This window comes from Corvus hawaiiensis, chromosome 22 (genome assembly GCF_020740725.1).
Source record: "Corvus hawaiiensis isolate bCorHaw1 chromosome 22, bCorHaw1.pri.cur, whole genome shotgun sequence".
NCBI lineage: Eukaryota > Metazoa > Chordata > Aves > Passeriformes > Corvidae > Corvus > Corvus hawaiiensis.
In genome coordinates, this window is record NC_063234.1 from 729,943 (window position 1) to 749,251 (window position 19,309).

The 19,309-nt window shown below is 40.3% G+C and overlaps 1 protein-coding gene across 2 annotated transcripts in view; it reads right to left on the reverse strand.

Moving 5' to 3' along the window:
- Nucleotides 1-982: 982 nt before the first annotated feature.
- The window catches only part of UBE4B (ubiquitination factor E4B), a 36,995-nt gene continuing 18,668 nt past the window's right edge, over nt 983-19,309 (reverse strand). For both annotated transcript variants that reach the window (XM_048326208.1, XM_048326207.1), the window contains 19 exons: nt 18,885-18,999; nt 17,249-17,332; nt 15,623-15,679; nt 15,146-15,262; nt 14,932-15,030; nt 14,373-14,486; nt 13,230-13,428; nt 12,871-13,009; nt 10,527-10,626; nt 9,725-9,852; nt 9,266-9,364; nt 8,627-8,862; nt 7,767-7,893; nt 7,329-7,473; nt 6,121-6,255; nt 5,573-5,764; nt 3,182-3,356; nt 2,593-2,739; nt 983-2,271 (listed from right to left, as the gene is read on the reverse strand). In XM_048326208.1, the coding sequence (XP_048182165.1) occupies nt 2,213-2,271; nt 2,593-2,739; nt 3,182-3,356; nt 5,573-5,764; nt 6,121-6,255; nt 7,329-7,473; nt 7,767-7,893; nt 8,627-8,862; nt 9,266-9,364; nt 9,725-9,852; nt 10,527-10,626; nt 12,871-13,009; nt 13,230-13,428; nt 14,373-14,486; nt 14,932-15,030; nt 15,146-15,262; nt 15,623-15,679; nt 17,249-17,332; nt 18,885-18,999 (2,467 nt within the window). In that variant the 3' untranslated portion in view covers nt 983-2,212. The remainder of the gene's footprint in view (nt 2,272-2,592; nt 2,740-3,181; nt 3,357-5,572; nt 5,765-6,120; nt 6,256-7,328; nt 7,474-7,766; nt 7,894-8,626; nt 8,863-9,265; nt 9,365-9,724; nt 9,853-10,526; nt 10,627-12,870; nt 13,010-13,229; nt 13,429-14,372; nt 14,487-14,931; nt 15,031-15,145; nt 15,263-15,622; nt 15,680-17,248; nt 17,333-18,884; nt 19,000-19,309) is intronic.

Here is a 19,309-nt window from a genome sequence, read left to right on the forward strand (position 1 = left end):
AAGGGCATTGTGTTGATTAAAACATCCAAAAATATTTCTATTTCCTCCTGTCAAAACCCAAAACTACAGAATTTTCATTTTATACTCATTTTATAGTCTGTCAATAGAAGTAATACATGATACTGACTCGCAGAAAAAAACCCCATAATGTGAAGCCATAGTTTAATCATCTCCAGTAAAAACACATATTCCCGACTGAACAGTTGTCATTCATCAATGTATAAACTTTGGGACATTTCTAGAGATTTCATGCGGTAATCCTTAATGATGAGAGGACAGTTGAACATGTCAGAGTTTTTCTTTCTATAGAAAGAAATCACCTCTTCACTAAAGAAGAGGTAATTTCTTCACACAGCTCACCACAACCTAGAACGCATCAGAACCTGTGCTGGGTTTGGATGCTTGAATGGCAGCCTGCAGGTAAAAGCAGAGCAGGCTTTGATCTGTGACTTATGAAGAGGAAAGAAGAGGGGGATTTGAATTTGTGGAAGGAGTGAAGATTATAAGTATAAAACCAGTCAGTTTTTGCAGCAGTCCAGGCAGACAGAAGCTCTGGAACCTTCCTCCAATCCTTGGAGAAAAGAAATACCCATTCACACTGTAAGAGGAAGCACCACTAAAAAACCCACAAACAAACAAAAAAAACCCAGCCCACGATTGTACTTTCACATTTTATAATTTAGAGTTATTTGCACACCTAAAAGGTCAACACTGGATTCTGTATAACTTCACCAAAAATCCCCCTGGAGCTGTCACCAGCTGTCACAGAGCTATGAGTAGGTGCTCAGTGTCACCTGCTTGGGAACATTCTTGAGTTTAAAGTAGTACTGATATCTGTGTGCACAGAAAATTTCCACATAATTTACTAAGTTATCTCCAGATCCTAAATCACTATCAGCAAACCTGAACAAAGACACCCAATCATTTGTAATTTTTATATTTTCACTGACACTCTTACAAGAAAGACCAAGGAAACATTCTGTGCGAGTGTGTATCATTTATTGTAGTTCAAGAGAGTCAGGAATTGAACAGAAGACATGGCAAAAAACAAATAAAAGAAAAACAACCTTTTTTTTTCCAACTTAATTTTAAAACACTGTGGTTTCAAATCCTTTTTAAAAAGGAAATTCAAGTATCATATGCAGGGGGCAGTAATATAAAAATGTTTGTGAATTTTTTTTTATTTTTTTTTTAAAAACGTAATTCTACATTTCCTGCACCCTTTCTGCTTTGGTAAGGCCAAGCCATGGATACAAATTGGTACGCAACATAAAAAATGACCCCTGCCCCAAACTGCAGCCTCCAAGGATAAAAGTATCTGCTCTCTGCGGACAAGCTCCAATGGCTCAGAACTGTCAGTTAGCATAGATCTGCAGCATTGAAAGAATGTATTTTATTTTTTTTAAAGTCACTGAAATCCTGGTATTCCCAAGCATCTCATTCATGGCAGCTGTTTTAACATATTTCTATCTCAAGGCTTTTCACAAGTACCAGAGCATCTTGATCAACATAAAGGAAAGGGACATCTCACGGAAAGGAAATTAAAATCCATGTGTGAAGCCTTTGCTTTTTTGAAATTATGCTTGTGTCTAACACCAATTAAAAACCAAATAGGCAAATATGTGTAATATAAAAATACGATCCCAAGATGAACACTTTGTTGCAGGCACAGTTATCGCACAAAATATGTTCTTTTAAGGGCAGGGGAATGATTTTGATTTTCACAGGATTTGTATTTTTTTGCATTACAAAAGAAAAAGACAGCAGTGCAGGTTTGATGGGTGGAACAGAAAGAAAGGAAGGGAAAGAGAAAAAAGTTACTTTAGCAGCAAAATGTCCAAAGTTCTAACCACAATCAAATTAACGGATATCTGGCGGTAAAAAACAAGGTTGAAGGGATGCTGCCCTGATCCATTCGTCTGCTAAAATAATTCAGCTGTAAAAACTCCAAAATGTGACATATTGAAGGACAGTTTGTAACATAACTTCCTAGCCTGTCCTCCATGTTATTGACCATCGTTATCACTTAAATATATGTACAAGAATTAAGCTGCTTTTCTCCTCGTCCACATGCTCCTGGTCACTACTGCAAGTCGGTGCCGTGGGCGTGCCAATCCTATCAACAGCTCCCAAGTGTATCTGCTCCACTCCTGCCAGAACAGCCCATGCCCTGCTCTGCCCATTGGTGGTGGCATGCACTGCAAGGGAATTTTTAATGGTCATTCTGCTTGTCTCTCATCCAGGCTTGGATTTGCTCTTTAAGTTCTGGCACTAGTAAGGTAAAAAAAAAAAAGAGAAAAAAGAATGATTAAATTACTTGGTAATAGTACTATAAGAAAGTCCCTCATGACCAACAGCCATTTCTCATTTACATATCATCATGTTTTGCAGCCCATTAGTTATGAAAGCAAGGGTGTGAGGGTTTTTTCCCCTCAGAAAAAGGGAAAGCAGAAGAAATGAGCTTTTCTGTGCAAGCTGAGATGAAAGAACTGTTACCTCCACAGGGCCTCCACACTGTCCTATGAAAGTACACACCTGCCCACAAACTGCTTCCCCCCAGCCCCCATCCCAGGGCCAGCTGTCCCACGGTACCTGGTTCCAGCATATTTTCCGTCAGCGTCTGACGATTGAAAGGATCAGTGGAAGAGTTCAGCAGATGCCTCAGGATGATTGACCTGTCCATGATAGTTCCAGAGGGCAGCCTCACGGGGTCAGTCATCAGAGTGTCCATAAGTGGATCTGAGGGCACAAGGGTCTCCTCATTAAAGTGAGGAAAGAGCTACAAATTTTATCTCCCCATAAACCCACAGTACAGAACCACTGCTCAGGGTCCCCAGTACACTGCTGAAGTTATAGAGAGTTAAATGGACATAAATCTTTATAGCACTTTCCCCTTTCTGACCTGGAACTAAGCATTCACTGCTGTCACCCTATTTTCAGACTGAGAGGAGGGGTTACTGTTTTCAAGTACATGTAAGCAAAGCATGGCTAGGACTGGACAGTACAATCTCAGGGAAATCTAAAGGAACTCTTAGCTCTGTATTTACTTAACTACATCATTGAAATACAGCAGGATGGAAGGCTTCATAAACAATATATAGTTTCTATTACCATACGGAATCAATGTAACAAACAAAATCCCTCTCTCCTAGATAGTGAGGATTTAGAAGACTCCACTTGCCTCTGAATTCATCCGGAGCATCGCTGTAATCAATCTCTGCACGGGCGTTCTTGGCAACAATTTCCTCCACTTTCTCTGCCAGCAGTTTGAATTTCTCTATTGCTATGGTAGATTTGATTCCAGCCTTCCTCATTTTGGAGATAACCTCCTCAAAGAGCTCTTTACTGTAGGACCTCTACAGGCAAAGCATAAAAAAACAACTTTGCTGAGTCGTAGTATCCATACATGCCATGCAAATACTAAAGATAATTAATGCATTTTTAAAACTGCAGAAGGAAGGATCAATGAAACCTCAACCTTACATCAAAGCAAATAGTATGTAGGTAGCACTCATCTAACACCAAAATGTCAACTTTGGGGTAGACGTAAGATTTTTTTTTTTTTTACTAGTCATCACCACTGTAGAACTGTTAAGGACCAAAAAAAAACAGGCAACATCACCTAAAGAAAGTGAGGAAGATGCTCAGAGAGGCTGACTATAATCATTAAGACTGTTCTTAGACAAAACATCTGTCTTGCCATTCTCCTGTCTGTATTCTTGTTCTCACAAGTCTTAGCTGAAAATACAGCACAAAATGATTTTTTTTTTCTTGAAATTTCTTAACTTCTCTGATAATGTGCAGGGCAGTACTGGGAAAGAAGTGATTCTTTCTCCCAGTCCAAACAAGAACTAACATAAAACCCACCCCACAATGTTGCAAAAATAGCAAGACAGCTGAGAGAGAGTGAATGCTGGAGATTTGCCACCCAGTGCAGTAGGAATATCCAGAGAGACCAAATGCGACTGAAGCAAGCATTACTTTCACATGAAAAAGAAAGTTAGGGAAGGACTTTTGTAGCTGTCTGTGTTCTATAGAGACACCATTTTCTTTTAAGTTCACAATGTCATGTTTTGACATAAACCTTTTAATAAAAAGTGTTATTTACTTTACAGTGCAAGGTTGATATATATGACAAAACAAAACACACCAGGTCTCACAGATGTCTATTTCCCTTGGGATTTTTAAAGGGTTCAACACAGCCCCACTTCTTTCATCTGCACCACACTGCACCAAGAAACGCCATTCAGTACGCAGGACACACAGCGCCCACCCAAACTCCTTTCTCGTGCTCAGAGGGAACAGAACGATGGCAACACGCCCAGGGCTCTATAAACGTTTGCAGATTCCCTCTCCTACGTGCTGGGATTTGCAAATGGGACATGTCTCAAAATGCTTTAGAGAGATCCCGCCATGATCAAGCAACTTTTTGTTTGTTTTGTTTTTTCTCCCAATACCAGTAGCCATTAACCAACCGAACATTTCCTTGGTATTTCTTTCCTGTCACTGACAGTTTCCAAGAGACTGGTCACTGGTCACTCCCCCCACTCCTTTTTTATGAAGGGCCACTTTGTTAATTAAGCTTTTTTCCAGTTCTCATACCCGCAGGCTTCTTTCTTTTGAATCCCTACGTCAGTCTGTGCATTTGCTGTGGCTGGCATGGATGAATGATGAATGATTTCATATATGCTGAATAGCACAAAAATATTCATTATGCACATGCAAATGCATATGGTCTGTTTCAGAAGTATTACTGGTATTATCTGCAATTATCAGAATTTAAATAACTACAGAAAGATGATCTTGAGCTACCCCAATACCTCTGCTTCACTAGACACGCAAACAGCTTCATGTGCTGTAAACCAGCTTCCACTAGCATCTCAAGTAGCTGCTGTGAACAATTTTTCCCCTCTATACTTTGAAAAGTTTGTATTATGAAACAAGGGCATGGACAGATGTGACTCAGTAGTTTGACAACTTTACAAGAACACAGAGCTAAGCAATAGCTTATCTTGCTCTGAATATTACCATGAGGAGTTCAAAGGTGTTGTTAATTGTCTCATACATGCTGCGCTTTGTCAGTTTATTACATAGCCATTTAATAAGTGATTTCAGAGGGAATACAATTTGGAAACTGTCGATCTAGAGAATGAACTTTGATTTGTTAAAGGAGGCTCTTGGTCCCAGCTCTGCCTGTTTTGATGAGGAAAGGGGAGGGAGTCAAATCTCAGTGTGCCTCAGTTCTCCCACCTGCAAAGGGACAAAGTATTTCTGCTAATTTACAGTGAGTCTGTAGGTAATAAGCACATCATGCTCATGAAATTTCCCATGCATGTGAAGTGCTATGGATATTTACGTATGTTTACACGTTTGCAAAGCACTGGGAACACCCATCCACAAAGAGCAGACAGAATATGAACAGAGATGACCTGCTGGAAGAAAACAAACTGCAGGGATGTAAGACAAACTGGCTGGCAGCACACAAGCAAGATGAAACGCTTCTAGAATGTTCTGCGAAGTCCTGTTTGTCCACAGCGCTTTTGCCCTTCTCCTTCATCTTTCTGGAGCTCACCTGATCATCAGCAATTGCTTTAGCAAAGCGAGCACAATCCAGCTGCAGATAAATGTCAGTCAGTTGGTCCAACAGCTTCTTTGGTTCAAACCCATATTTCTCTGGGTTTTCAACTTTCAGGTCACGGCACTTGGGGCCACACAGTTGCTGTAAGTTAAAGTTCAACATAGCAGCCAGTCGTGGTCCAAGTTCCTATGAGAGCAAAGTAAAACACAGATCACAGTGTGAAGGCAGTGATAAAGATTATCGCTAGATTTGCACACAGCAAGATCAGGAATTATTAACTAATAAAATTTTCATTTGGTAGGCTTGCAGGAAGTGTCTGTTCTTTATGCATGTTTGCCATTAAAAAATGTCATGCAAACAGTTGCTGTCTGGAAGGATCACACCATCTCAGTGACTCAGGTAGTGCTCTCAACAGCAATTAGATTTTAATGAGATGGAGAAAAGGGAAGAGAATGGAGACTAAGTGCTACCAAACATTTCCAGGTTACTATCCAGAGATGTTAGAGAAGCAGGGAACCAACTTAAATCTGAGCAGGACTTACAGGTCTGAGAAAAGGCTTTTGGACCTGCTTGGTAAGGATATGGAACATATCAACAGTTTCTGTTGCCAGGGCAAGATATGAACGGGACACACGCTCATCCTGAGCCAGCTGCGACTGCCGGGCCTGTTGCTGATCCTACAAAATAAACACAGAGTGGTTACAATTCCAAGGAATTTCCTGCATGACCATTCATCAAAACCTTACAGCCACATTCCTAAGGGGATCTAGACAAAAGGACAGACAGTAATTCAAATACAGATGTGGGACATCTTTTAATCTAAGGTACAGCTGCTCACTTTTATCACCTAGTACTAATGTCTACACCAATTTTCCAGAATTCTGCAACACTAAAGAAGGAATGCAAACAGCGTAACGAGCCCCCGTGGTTATTGAGTCTGTTTACACCCTCTAACTGCTCCTCACAGCTGCAGAACTGGATTATGCTTCCTTTCCATCCAAATGCCAATACTTCAAAACGAGCTTGGGATCTGAGAGTCAAATGAGGTTCTCTCTAATTTATGCACCATCATAAATAATAAACACTCCCCAGTGGAACAATCTGTAGATGATGTACCAGCTCATTTTGTAACTACAGTAATGGCTTTACCTTGCTGGTAGGCAGAGACAGGAAGAAAGGCTTCAGAAGAGCAAACCAGAATACATTTAACAAAGATCTTTATAGCTTTTCCTTTTGTACTTTTTTCTTTTTTTAAATCAATAACCTTAAAATAGAAATACCTGACATTGGTGGGTCAACACACACAATTACTGTCTAATCAGGCCAAGCTCTGAGGTACAGGATTATAATTGTCTGCATCGAATCTACCAAGGACCAATGCATTAACAGAATAAAAGCTTCTATTCCTTGAAGTCAATTCAACTGGCGAGCATCTTCCCAAACCTCCTTCAGGAAGGTTAAAGTCTCGGTTTCTCCACTTAGAATTAAGTGCAGAGTAATTTGAAACTTTATACTATATCCACTTCACACCACTCTCTTTGCCAGCCACAACATAACTAGGCAGAATGATGGTTTTTGCAGAGTGTGATCCAGAGTGACCATGGCCATACCGGCAGCAAGAAAAAGCATCGACAACTGCTTCTCATAAGCAGCTCTTTGGTGCTGCCCCTTATAAAAAAGTTTTTTTAGTGGTCTTGTATTGGAGAATTAAAAATAAGTAAAGGGCACTTTGAAAAACAGCTCTGTTCACCCTGGGCAGCAGGTCCCATTGCTCTTTATTCTTCATCTCCTCTTGCACTTCATGGATACGTTTTAGGGACTCCAGACTCTCATCCAGCAAGAAAGTTGTGTCATTTATCAGCATGTTGATGTAGCGAACAAACTGCTTCCCAGAGCTGAAAACATCGAAACACAGGTATCACGGCAGAGCAGGTGGGTGTGCAGAGCAGACTGCAACCCCAGAAACACTCCTGCACTGTATATTTCCAACAACGATCCCATTCCCCAAGCCAAGTTGATTGTGGTGTCCAGAGCTCAGTTTAGAAACACTCCAGTTCTACTGGAAGGGGTTGCCATGTAAGATACAATGGAAAGCAGCATCACCCATTCCCAATGGCAGTGACCTCCTCAGGTCCCTGCCTGAGCAGCCTGCACAACAGGAAGCAGCCTGAGACAACCTCTTACTCACTTGAACTCTTCCATAAATGTACCATGGTGAGCTATATTCTGCCAGAGGCTTTTGAAAATGGTGCTGATGTGGTAGCGGATTGTAAACTTGTCATAGAATTCGCTAGTGGCTCCGGTATGCTCCACATCTGGAAAAGACAACAGATCCCAAAACATTCCCACCAGGATTCACTGGCAAAACACCTCTCCCTACTGCCTCCAATGTTATGAGCTTGAAGCACGCACAGAAACTTTAAGAGATGAAATTCAATTCCCGTTCAGAAGTCTCCATCTTAACTCCCATTAAAAGAAGCAGCCCTATACATTTTCTAATCTAGACCCAACCTCATTTCTGAAGAAAAACCCTGAGAAACCAAAACATTCTGCTCTATTCAACTCTGATCTTCATCCCACAGCCTAAAATCTCACTAAAAAAACTGGGTATGCTACAAAAATACTTGTTTTTGTTATGGGTGCAAAAACTCTTCTGAAACACCCAAATCTACAGGACTAGCAAAACTACAATGAGGAGTTTTAAAATCCCAATATTCCTTTAGAAGCAAAGCAAAAGCTTTAATTTTGGAATCTAAAGATCACAAAAGCAATTGTCACATCAATTCACACTGCTTGGACTTGTCAGTGCACAACAGCTTGTGAAAGGACTGGAATGCTTAAGGTTCCATCTAATGCTATTTCCCCCCATTTCTGAGCAATAAAGCCTCATCTTCACAAGACTCAAGATCTATCTGGGGTTTTTTTTTTTGTTTGTTTGGGTTTTTTTGGTTTGGTTTGTTTGGGTTTTTTAATAGTTACAACAGCTAATACAGCCTTTGGCCTTAGAATACTATTGTGCACTCAGTGGTCCACAGACAGAGCACTTACCTGTGTAAAACTTCATCAAGGAGGGGACTAACAACTTAGTGGAGAGAGGGTGATTCTCAATCATTTCAAAGAACTTCTGTGTCCGGGGCTGAACAGCTGGATTTGTCATGAACATCACTTCCACCAGCTTGGCTACTAAATAAGGATTTCGGATGTAGTTCTGGTTGCACAGCATCACAACAAGGAACATCACTATGTCCTGAGTACAGGGCTCATACAGCACCTGAGGAGCATATCTGGAAACAAGGAGAGAAGGAAAAACTAAATGAAAAAACGCCAACCCCTAATGTTCTACTTGTTAAGCTATGGCTTTTTAAAAATATTATTCTAGTGATGATTTAACATATCAGAAGATCAAAAGGTCTCACTGCAAACCATAAAGAAAATTCCTGGGGAGAGAACCAAAAAACTTTCTACTTTCTTCCAAGATAAATCTAGGTTAGAAGGGACTGTGGAGCCATCTATGCATTATAGCTGCAGCAATGCTGCCATGCCATAACCTTATGGCTGCTGTTAACAACCAGAACATCAACTGCAGATAAGTTAGAAAACTACTTTTCCACCCTACATTTATGCATGTGCCACCTGCTAATGGGGCAAGTGGTAGTACAAGTTACCTTCAAATATAACTTTACTTACTGTACAATAAAAAATAAAAATTCAGCAACATCTTCCACGTAAAACTCTGGCAATGCTGCAAATACTTTCGGAACCTCAGGAGTTAAAGGCAATTTTACGCTGTAAAGCAAAAGAGACAACAAACAGGACAGTAAACCAGCAACGTTAAGCAGGAAGTGGCACGTGCTTCCTTATGGAACTCTTCTATGGGAGCCCTTTATAAAAATTTGAAACTGACTTTTTTAAAAAGCCCATGTCAGTACTTCAAGGGTACCAAACACACCTGAGGGAGCCCCCCAAAACCCAACTGAACATTAAACTCTGAGTAACACACATATTCCATGCAAGGATGTACGTCACCGACCACGTAATGCAGATGCTGTAAGTAAAAATAATTCTAGAACTGCTAAATTCAGTAAGCAATCTAACACGATCTGAAATATCTTTGATACCACTTACACAGATCAACCTGACACTCACTTGGGATAGGCAGGGTCAAGAATGCGAAGCATCAGCTGAATCACCATGCCATAGAAATTCAGGCATCTCCTGAGGAAGTTTTCATCCAGCAAACCAGCATCTGCACAAGCCTTGCACCTCACCAGTTTCTGCAGAACATGCACACAAAAACTAATCCAGGGCAAGACAACATAAAGGAATGTGAAGCCTCTCCAAGACAATCAATACATCTGAGAATCACAACAATTATACAGTGGTCTTTTCTTACAATGCACTCTTATTTCAAGAAAACAGGGCACATAAGCCCCAACACAGCAAGTAAAATATAATTTAGAGTTGCAGGGACAGATGTGCCCTTCACAAGCTTTATGGGAACAATGAAAGAGGTAACAAAGGTATCAAAGTGGGAAAATGTGTGATTAAAGCCATTTTGGTCTACAGCTCAAAAAATTTGTGCCAATTTCCATGAGGAAGATCTGAGCAGAACAGGCCTTCAAAAAACAGAGCACCCCAGTTTACTCATCTTTGCAGGAACTCTGTGTGAGATCAGTGACTTGAGAGTCCCTGCTTGTGCATGGACTGTGCACACACAGCTACTCCTGAACAAAGCACAGTCCCTTTGCTTGGTGTCTCTCCAATTAAAAAACACAGAATTTTCTTATTGGTGTTACTTTGAATCTTAAATTCACCATTGATGTTATATTGTATCACAACCACCATCTAGTGCAGCACTCACAGGGGTCAGAGGTTCAAACCCACCATTTTCAAGCAGCATCAGAGTACACAGGCTACCAAAGCGTTGAGAACTGAATCACTTACAAACCTTAAGCTGTGTCTTGCACCGTTTCAGCATCTCTCGATGCCTGGTGGCCAGAGGAGAATCCTTCCACTGACTTTCATTGTTTTTCAAATCTTCAACAGTCCTGAAAACCAGATGCAGGAACTGGTTATCATGACAGAGGGGAAATGTGCTGCCAGCACAAGGCATTTAACTGACTTATCTGCTAAAAACCAAGGGACTATGGACAAGTGGGGAAAAAAGCTGATCATCTTCAAAGAAATTACACATCATCATAACATGAAAAATAAGTTGCTTTTGTAAATGCAGACTGAACATCTGCACAGCCAGAACTCAGAGGCACCACATACACTAGCTCCAACACCCATGACTGTCAGACACACCAAAGGGATGAAACACAAGGGCTCTATCTTGCTTGATAAACTAATTTTCTCCACTGTATTTAAAAAAAAAAACTGCCTTTTTTTCACACTGAAGTCTATGGTCACTCTAAAGTAAGGTTAATAGGATGCCATGAAAATTAAACCTTAACACAAGGAAAGGATGGTTCAGTTAATGAGACAGAGAGTTCATTCCTCTTCTAGTATCAAAAAGGAAAATGGAAGACAAAATCAGCCAAGGAAGAAAAAGGTGGCCAACAGAAAGTCTTGTTAGAAAGAAGAATGTTGCAGGTCTATATCCTGTGTATCTTCCCCCTTTCTACTACTGCAAATGATTTTTCTGAGTTTTGTTCTACACTTCTCATGCTCCACTCCCAAGAAAACTCAGGCTTGTAGAGGAGTTCAGTACGCGAATAGTCCGCAGTCTCCCTGTTGGTATAAGGACCAGAAAATCAAGGGGGTTGATATTCCTTCCCTTCCTTACCCATCGTCTTACGCCGCCCCACAGAAAGAGAACTTAAATGTACATTACACACACTATTTGCATTTAAAAAATTCTACATATTCCCATATCTTAATCCTTTTTAGGAAGTGCAGCTGATTAGAACAAAACTCATACACTGAACTGCATGAATACAGTCCCTTTTCATCCCTTCTCTAAACACAAATTCTCTTCCACATCAATCTCTGCCTACAGCAGACAAATATCCAGTGTAATTTCTTTACTAACAAGATCTAAAGACATTTCCCAGTGTTGCAAGCAACTAAGCAATTCATGGAAAATGCTGAAGCCTAAGCTCCTACTGCTGTCAGTAAAGCCAAGAGCTCTACACTCTGCACCGTTGGATGGGGACTGCTGCATCAGCAACTCCTGTAAAACAATTCTAAATAAGGAAAAAGCAGCAATTCCTTTTTCAAGCCAACATATGGCTTTTTTACAAGTAATCCACAGGCTGTTCATAGGAAAATAGTTTTTCCTTTAACATATACTGACTCTCCCTGCTCTGCTCTCTGCTACTTCCCAGGTTCTTGGCCTGCATGTGCTTTAAAAATTAAATCATTTCAAATGCAGTCCAAAAATCCTGTAATGAACTCATGGCATTACTGCCAAGGAACATTTACCAAAATGCAATGAGTGCAATCATAAACAATGGAAAATACTGATGATACAAAAATCTGTTCTAATTTTAACAGAGCATTCTTCAAGGTTTAGCAACTGTAAAAGTCTATTTGAGTTTATGCCAAGAGAAATGGAAAACAGGAGTATCTTCATGTTAGCATCATAATGTATTTATCATTTTTAAAACAGTAAACCATATGCTGAATTACATGTACAACAATATTAAGAGTTGTACAACAATATTAAGAGTTCACTGCTGAAGGCTTCTCTCCCCCCTGTCCCAAGAGTATGGCAAATTTCCCTGTCTCAGAAGCTGAGGGGGAAAAGGTAAATATCTTCTGGGATGTTCAAAACAGCTCAGGCACAACTCACAACGCCTTGTTTCTGAAATCACAAGTCACCTCCACAGTGACCTGATTATTTATCAGACACGTAACCTGACATGCATTCCTCCAGCTCTGACAGAGAGCCTGAGGCACTGATGCCCACATCCCACCAACCACACCACAGATCGGTTATAATGAACAGTGTTAAGTAGTGTCATGAATCCTAAAATGTTCTGAAGAGAGTTATCTTTTAAACAGAATGGTCTTCTCACCAACTTGAGCTGCCTTGTGTAACCAACACCCTCCATCTCACTATTATATGAACTCCTGATTCAAGCCACAGTCCTCAACACACCCAAAAATCCCCAAGGGCCAAAAGCAGCAGGGCAACAGAAAAGCTGAGGTGTTCTGTACTCAGCGACAGTTTCACCTAAATTGTCATTGTGATTTCATGTAGTTTATCAGACTTGCTGCCGTGGTGAGAGGGGGACACCGGGAGCCTGCCAGGACCCTCAGCCACACCCAAACCCCCGGCTGCAAACCTGTTGAGCTCCCGGATGGCCCGCAGTCTCCGGATGTACCGACGGCAGCTGGGCAGGATGGAGAGGTGATGGGCGTGCAGGGTGAGGAAGAAACATTCCGTGGGGAATTTTGGCTCAGAAAATGGAGACGGATCCCTGTCTAAAAAACAAAAAAGAAGTAGAGGTGAATAAATTAAAAAATGAACTGTCTTATCTAGGGTGAGACCTTGAATTCAACTTTCTTTAAAACAAGGAAAAGCAGATAGCACCAAGAAAAGGGATTTAGGAAAAGGGAATTCTTTGCTGGAATCAAGTACTTCCATGTACCTCCATATCAGAAGGCACAGTAATGCTTAACATATCTCAGTAAGAGTACTAACAAAGTTCAGCAATCCAGGCTGCAACCTCCTCCATTGTTGCTTTCACTCTTGTCTCATCTGTGGGAAGCTCGATTCGACACCTGGGATGGAATATGTACATGGGATCAACCGTTTCCAGCTTTATCTTCGTACTTAGTTGCTGCAGTACCCAGAGGAAGTTGAGCATGAAGCCATCTGTAGACACCAAACGATCATCTGTCTGTGGGGTGAGAAAGCAAAGAGCTGAAGACATGAGCTGAGAAGTACAGGGGGACAGTCTTCAATAAATGAATTATGCAAGTTCAAGAAAGGGGAGAAATTATGAAGACCGTGGCTGTGCGTAAGGAGACTTGTGGCAATGGGAAGGTCAGTTACTAACTTACATATCCCTCCCTATGGTTCAAGTAGTCACTGAAGAACATTAAGCAAACACGTAAAAACAAGCAGAAAGTAATCTATGAAATTAAGAGCTTAAAAGGGCCTCTTTCAAGAATGGTCTGCCACTGATATAGACAACAACAAAGAGTTTCAAATAGTTGCTGAGCTTCGGTTCCTAAGTTTTATCTTAAGTGTAGTTTCTATTACTTCTTCACTGTAATTTCACAGAAATATTTCTAGTAATGGTTCCAAATGTTTGCTTTTGAAAAGGAAATGTGGAGACAACAATGAACAGCTTCAGTTCATGCACAGATTTTATCACAGGAAACAAGGGCAATGCATTGGTTAAACAATGCCAAAATCCCATCCCTGTGGTTTCACTGGAGCCAGGCCATTCCGTATCTGCCCTGCTCCTTTTACAGACACCATACAAAGCCCAGCACTTTAGCAGCTGGGAAAGCAGTGTGTTAAACAGTCAGTTGGAATGATGCCCTCAGAAATGGGGCAGGGCAAGTACAAAGCTTTGAACATGTAATCTAGAAGCTCTGTTAATGAAGCAACATCTCAGTTCTAAGAGAGGAAGTAAACTGCTAAAATAGGTAAAACAGATTAATTTCAGAAATGGAAAATGTATTGAAACGGACAGAGACAGAAGACAGGACTTCTTGCCTGTGGCAGCAGGCACTCAAAATTCTTTTGTCCTCCATTCCAGACCACCACTGCATGAGCCATCTAGGGCTACCTGTGGATGGATGAATCAGAGGAAGAGCATTTCCCTTTATTTACCTGCATTTGGGCCTTCTTCAAGTTGGCATTGACCACAGCTGCCATGTAGCCGAGAGCTGCCTCCCGCGTCTCCCCATTCAGCAGGATACTGTGCAGGATCTTGAACAGCTCTTGCTGCAATTGCAAACAAACACCTCTCAGCATCACAGTCCTGCTTTCTGTTTGTCTGTATTTTTATGTTCTACAAAATCCACAAAACTCACTAAAACTTCTGTTATGGTCTTATTGTCAACTTTATATGCATGTTAGTTATGACATTAGTTAAATCAAAGACGTAAATACAACAGTAGTGCAACACACTACTAACACAGTATGTATTTACCCATCCTTTAACATGATCTGTAACTCATGACTAACTGATCTGATATTTTCTGAATTGGCTTACAGCCTTAGAGAAATATTCATAGCACTCTAATTTTTTTCCCCCAATTCATTTCAGCCATATCCTAAAGGATTTGTGGTTTAAGACAGAAGGTAATTTTTTTAGATTGTGTTCTTCATCTATGTCAAGACCAAAAAAACCCACATATTATGTTTTTAAAGGAATGAGAATACTTACCCTTGCTAATTCCAGGTAATGCTGCAAAGACTGGCTAACAACCCGGGTGTTCTCAAGAGTAATGGCAGGCCCCGAGAAGTACTTCTCAACTACTTTGTTCTGAAAGTAAGATGAACATTGGCAAATGTATCGAAATGTTTTGGGGAAGTAAAAAAACCCCTCACAACAAAAGAACTCCACCATGCTATTGTCAACGTCCTTCTGTGACACTTACATCATCTTCAGCAAAGACAGAGAGGCTGAAGAAGGCTCCAAGGTAGGAAAGCCTTTGCAGTTCTCTTCCTGCACCTGTGCTTAAAGATTTAGGCAACCACAAGGGCAAAGAGACAACCTAAAAATAGGAGAAACAGCAAGTTCTTCAAAGCTGCCATGTCAGCCATCCTGCTTTGTCACCTTCCAGTGTCTGCCATACACCCTCAAACCTCCATCCCTCAGTCATGCCCATGGCAAAATGGAAACATCTCCTCAGTATTCCAGCAACCCAAGCAACTCGTGTTTGTCCCAGTTTTAATAAATTCTCAGGGTAAAGGACTCCCTCTACCAGCTTAATTTAAACTACTGTTTTGCATGACAGGCTCCAGTACTCTTGCTTAGAGTTCTGGAGAACATTATCAACAGGAATTGTACACCACCACCAAAATAAGTGACATGGTTCTTTTTACTTGAAAAAACTCAAACTGGAGACACTCACCAAACTGCACATAGGGTGTGTTTTCCCAAACTTGATTTCACAAAGTTCGCATAGTGCCTATAAAGAAATCCCAATAAAAATTACTTTTTTGAGTAATTCCTAAGTAACCTGTCTGCAAAAAACAAGCTTACTATGACAAACTGCTGAAAGAGCTGAACCTTTTTCCCTTGATTAGCAGAAAAACTTCACTACCACAGTGAAGATGTCCAAAGAGAACTAAAGCACACCCTGCTCCCATTTTAGCTTTTGCATCTGCTCCAAGTTGCCTCAAAAAAGCCAACATGTCTCACAGGATAATAAATTACTGCACTTATTCCAAAAATTAGCTGTGCAAATTGTTGTTTGCTCAGAACATGACAACGCCTGTGCTGGACTCCTGACCTGCCCCATTAAAACCAGTAACAATAATAAATAGAGCAATTGTTTAATCCATACACCAAGGCCTTTGTCTTCTGACTCAGAGTGGAAAAATGTCAAATGAACACAGAACCCAGCAACAAAGAATCCTACCCAAGATCTCTAGCTCACTTTCAACTGCAGTACAGAAAGAAGCAAGCAGTCGTAACAGAGAATTCTGGAAACACAAAGATACTGCTGGCTTTCCCACTTGTCCTGGGTTACATGTTCTCAGTCTTCAATTATACTACAGTAAGTAACTACTATTGCATCCTTTTGTTTCACACTGTGCCAACTAGAGATACGGAAAACACAGACTCATTTTCAAGTAATCCTTCTTTGCAGCCAACAGCCAAATCTGTAGCAGTTCACAAATTGGGAAGATGACAAAAGAGCAGGAAAACACAAAACCAGAAAAATTAATGTTTTTTGCCAAGTACCAGAGTTACTTAGTCAATTTGACTTACAGCACCCCAGTCCAGCTGATTTCCTTAAATACAAAACAAATCTGAGGTGCAACAGCCTTTTTTGGCATCATACACTGAAGAACCTAAAAGGATCCGAAGGCGTTAAGCTGACAATACTCAATTTACCAAGAATCCAACTTGCTCTTTTGGTGGCCAAACACAGTTTGCAAAAGACTGGTTTGTTTTGTCAATAAAAGCAGTAGGAGGAAAGCAGACTTAGGACTGAAGTACACACTTCAATAAGACTACAAATAACCCCTTCACCTTTTCAGTCATCAGGGAATATGAAGATATTTTTCTCAGTAGACAGACTCCAAATAATTTGGGTTTAATGCAACCTATTTGAGTTTCCTCACATACAAAAGTTGAGTCTAAACATACACTGGTATGGATATTTATTGGTTGTTATTCCCCAGATTTAAATTGAGAGGAGTTCAGTGGGATTTTATAACCATCCACAGTATTACACTTATGCATGATGAAATCCATACATTTGATTGATTTTATATAAAGCAATACATACAAACATTTGAGCAGACCACTATACAAACAGCGTTCATTAAGCTTAAGACATTAATGGCCTCACACTCTACTAAATTTTTAATGTTCTTTACACATCTCATGCCCCTTATCTTCTGACAGAGTTTAATAGCAATCCACTAAACAAAAAGAATCCCCAAAGTGTTGAAGTGTTATCTTGCTTAGAAGCCGCATGTTATCACCGAACATAAAGAACCTGCTTCTAGAAATGGACAGTCCTTACCATAAGGGGATATTTAAAATTGTCACTATCGAGGGAGCACTCTTTGGAAGCCACAGCCAGGCCTTGTAAGATGGGAATAAAGATCTGTAAAAACACAAGTAAATTACTTTATTCAAGAACAGGAAGCAATCAAATGACTCCATTGCCACACAAAGCATGAAATGCCTGTTCATTCTTCAAATAGTGCAAGTTACACAAAACAAAAACTAGGATTTTTTTTTAATTTTTATCAGTTAAGCCTGAAGGCTTTAAAGGGTATTCAAAGCTAAAACCCAACTTGTGTGCTGTAGTCTAAGCAATGGGGTGTTGCTCCATCGAGTTCCCTGCATGTTCTCTGTGAGCAAGTTCTCTGTGTGTTGTAGACACAAACAAGTGCAGGGGTTCTGGACAGGTGTCCAACAACCTATTGCCCAAATGGGTAATAATTTATTTTTCTGTACATTTGGGGCAATAATACAGCTCTAATTTTGCATGATGTGTAAGTTGGTAAAGATAATAAGCAGCAGTCAAGGATTGTTAGGAAAGAGGAAATGAGTTGACAGGGACTTATTAATCAGAAGTAATTGCACCCATTTAATAAGTCCCAATTGCACAGTTCTGACAACTATACCCTCACAAAATAAACCCACAGTAATTCTGCAACAACAACAGGAGTCCCACTGAATTTTAAAGTATATTGTGTTGCTCCTGTGAAGAGACAAAAAATATTATTAAATCATATTACAGAAAAGCACTATACAGGTGGCCATGTGCTTCAGCTCCAGGAATGCTTCTCTTCTCCAGGGCAGGACTTCTAACACTTTTACAACCACTTTTTGTCATGCTTAAATGTACTTTCAACTACATGAACCTCTACTAAAAGAAGTCCAGACAGAAACATAAATTATTAACAGTTACTTGCACTACACATAAAAATTATCTAATGTCATTCTTTGCAAAACTGGAAGGGTCAAATGCCATTTCAAAGGCCTCTTTACAGCCAAATCACACAATACTATGGGAGTGCTAATTAGAGACAATTACAGCCTTATTGATCCGCTTTACAGGCTACAGGCTAGAAGTTCGGTAGTTTTGTGTCTTAATTATTTATCATCTCAGTGAGCTACTCTGACACACAGAACAAACCACCTAATGTTCCTCAGTCATTTCCTCTGTAAACATGAAGAATTACTGGACTAGGATTTGTAAACTGCTCTTAGCACCTTAGATACAAACTGTTAAAGATGCAAAGAAGGGTAAAGATTGCAAGATGGAAAACACAGTAACTCTGAGCAGGATTGCAGAAGATTGCCATCCTAACACGTACATTTTTAGGAGTTCTGTACAAAAGGACGAAAACCAAGATTAACCTTGCAATATATGCCTGCACATTCCAAGTAGTCCACTTCTGTGTTAGTGCGTGCTGCATATTAGCAAATGCACTTTTAATACTTAGAACCAGCAAATACTGAAAGTCAGCCTTTTTAACAAAATGTTAAAAGAGTTAAAAAAAGAACAAAACCAAAGTCCAATTGCTTTAACAGGCTGCTAGTCCTAGAGGACTACGAGACACTGACTAAACTTCTGACAATCCGCTCTCTTGGATACCGCAAATTATAGAATCATGTGCTGTAGCTACTTTTTACCTATGCCTTACCTGTTTGAACACCTCTTCATCCTGGTAAGTTGTTCTCACCAATTCTTGAATGAAGCCAAATGGGAGATTCCTACACAGCATATATGGTACCAGCAAAGACTGCTGCTGCAATGACCTTAATTTGTATTAAAAAAAAATTAAAATACAAAACTACTGATTATTTGCAGTAGTATTTGCAAAAACATCAGAGCAGCCACATGCAAGGATGTGTCTGCAAGCACATTATCAATGTCTGGATACACCTATTCCTTTCAGAAGTAACTAATCTTGTCTGCTCAAGTTACTTGGGGAAAGGTTATTCTCAAACAGATGCTGCTGCCAACATCACACTGCAGTTAACAAGGCTGGAAGAAAACAACAGCTTTTGTGTAGTAATTTGTTGCTCCTTCTACCCCCTCTAATAAAAAAACCCCTTTGTTAAGATC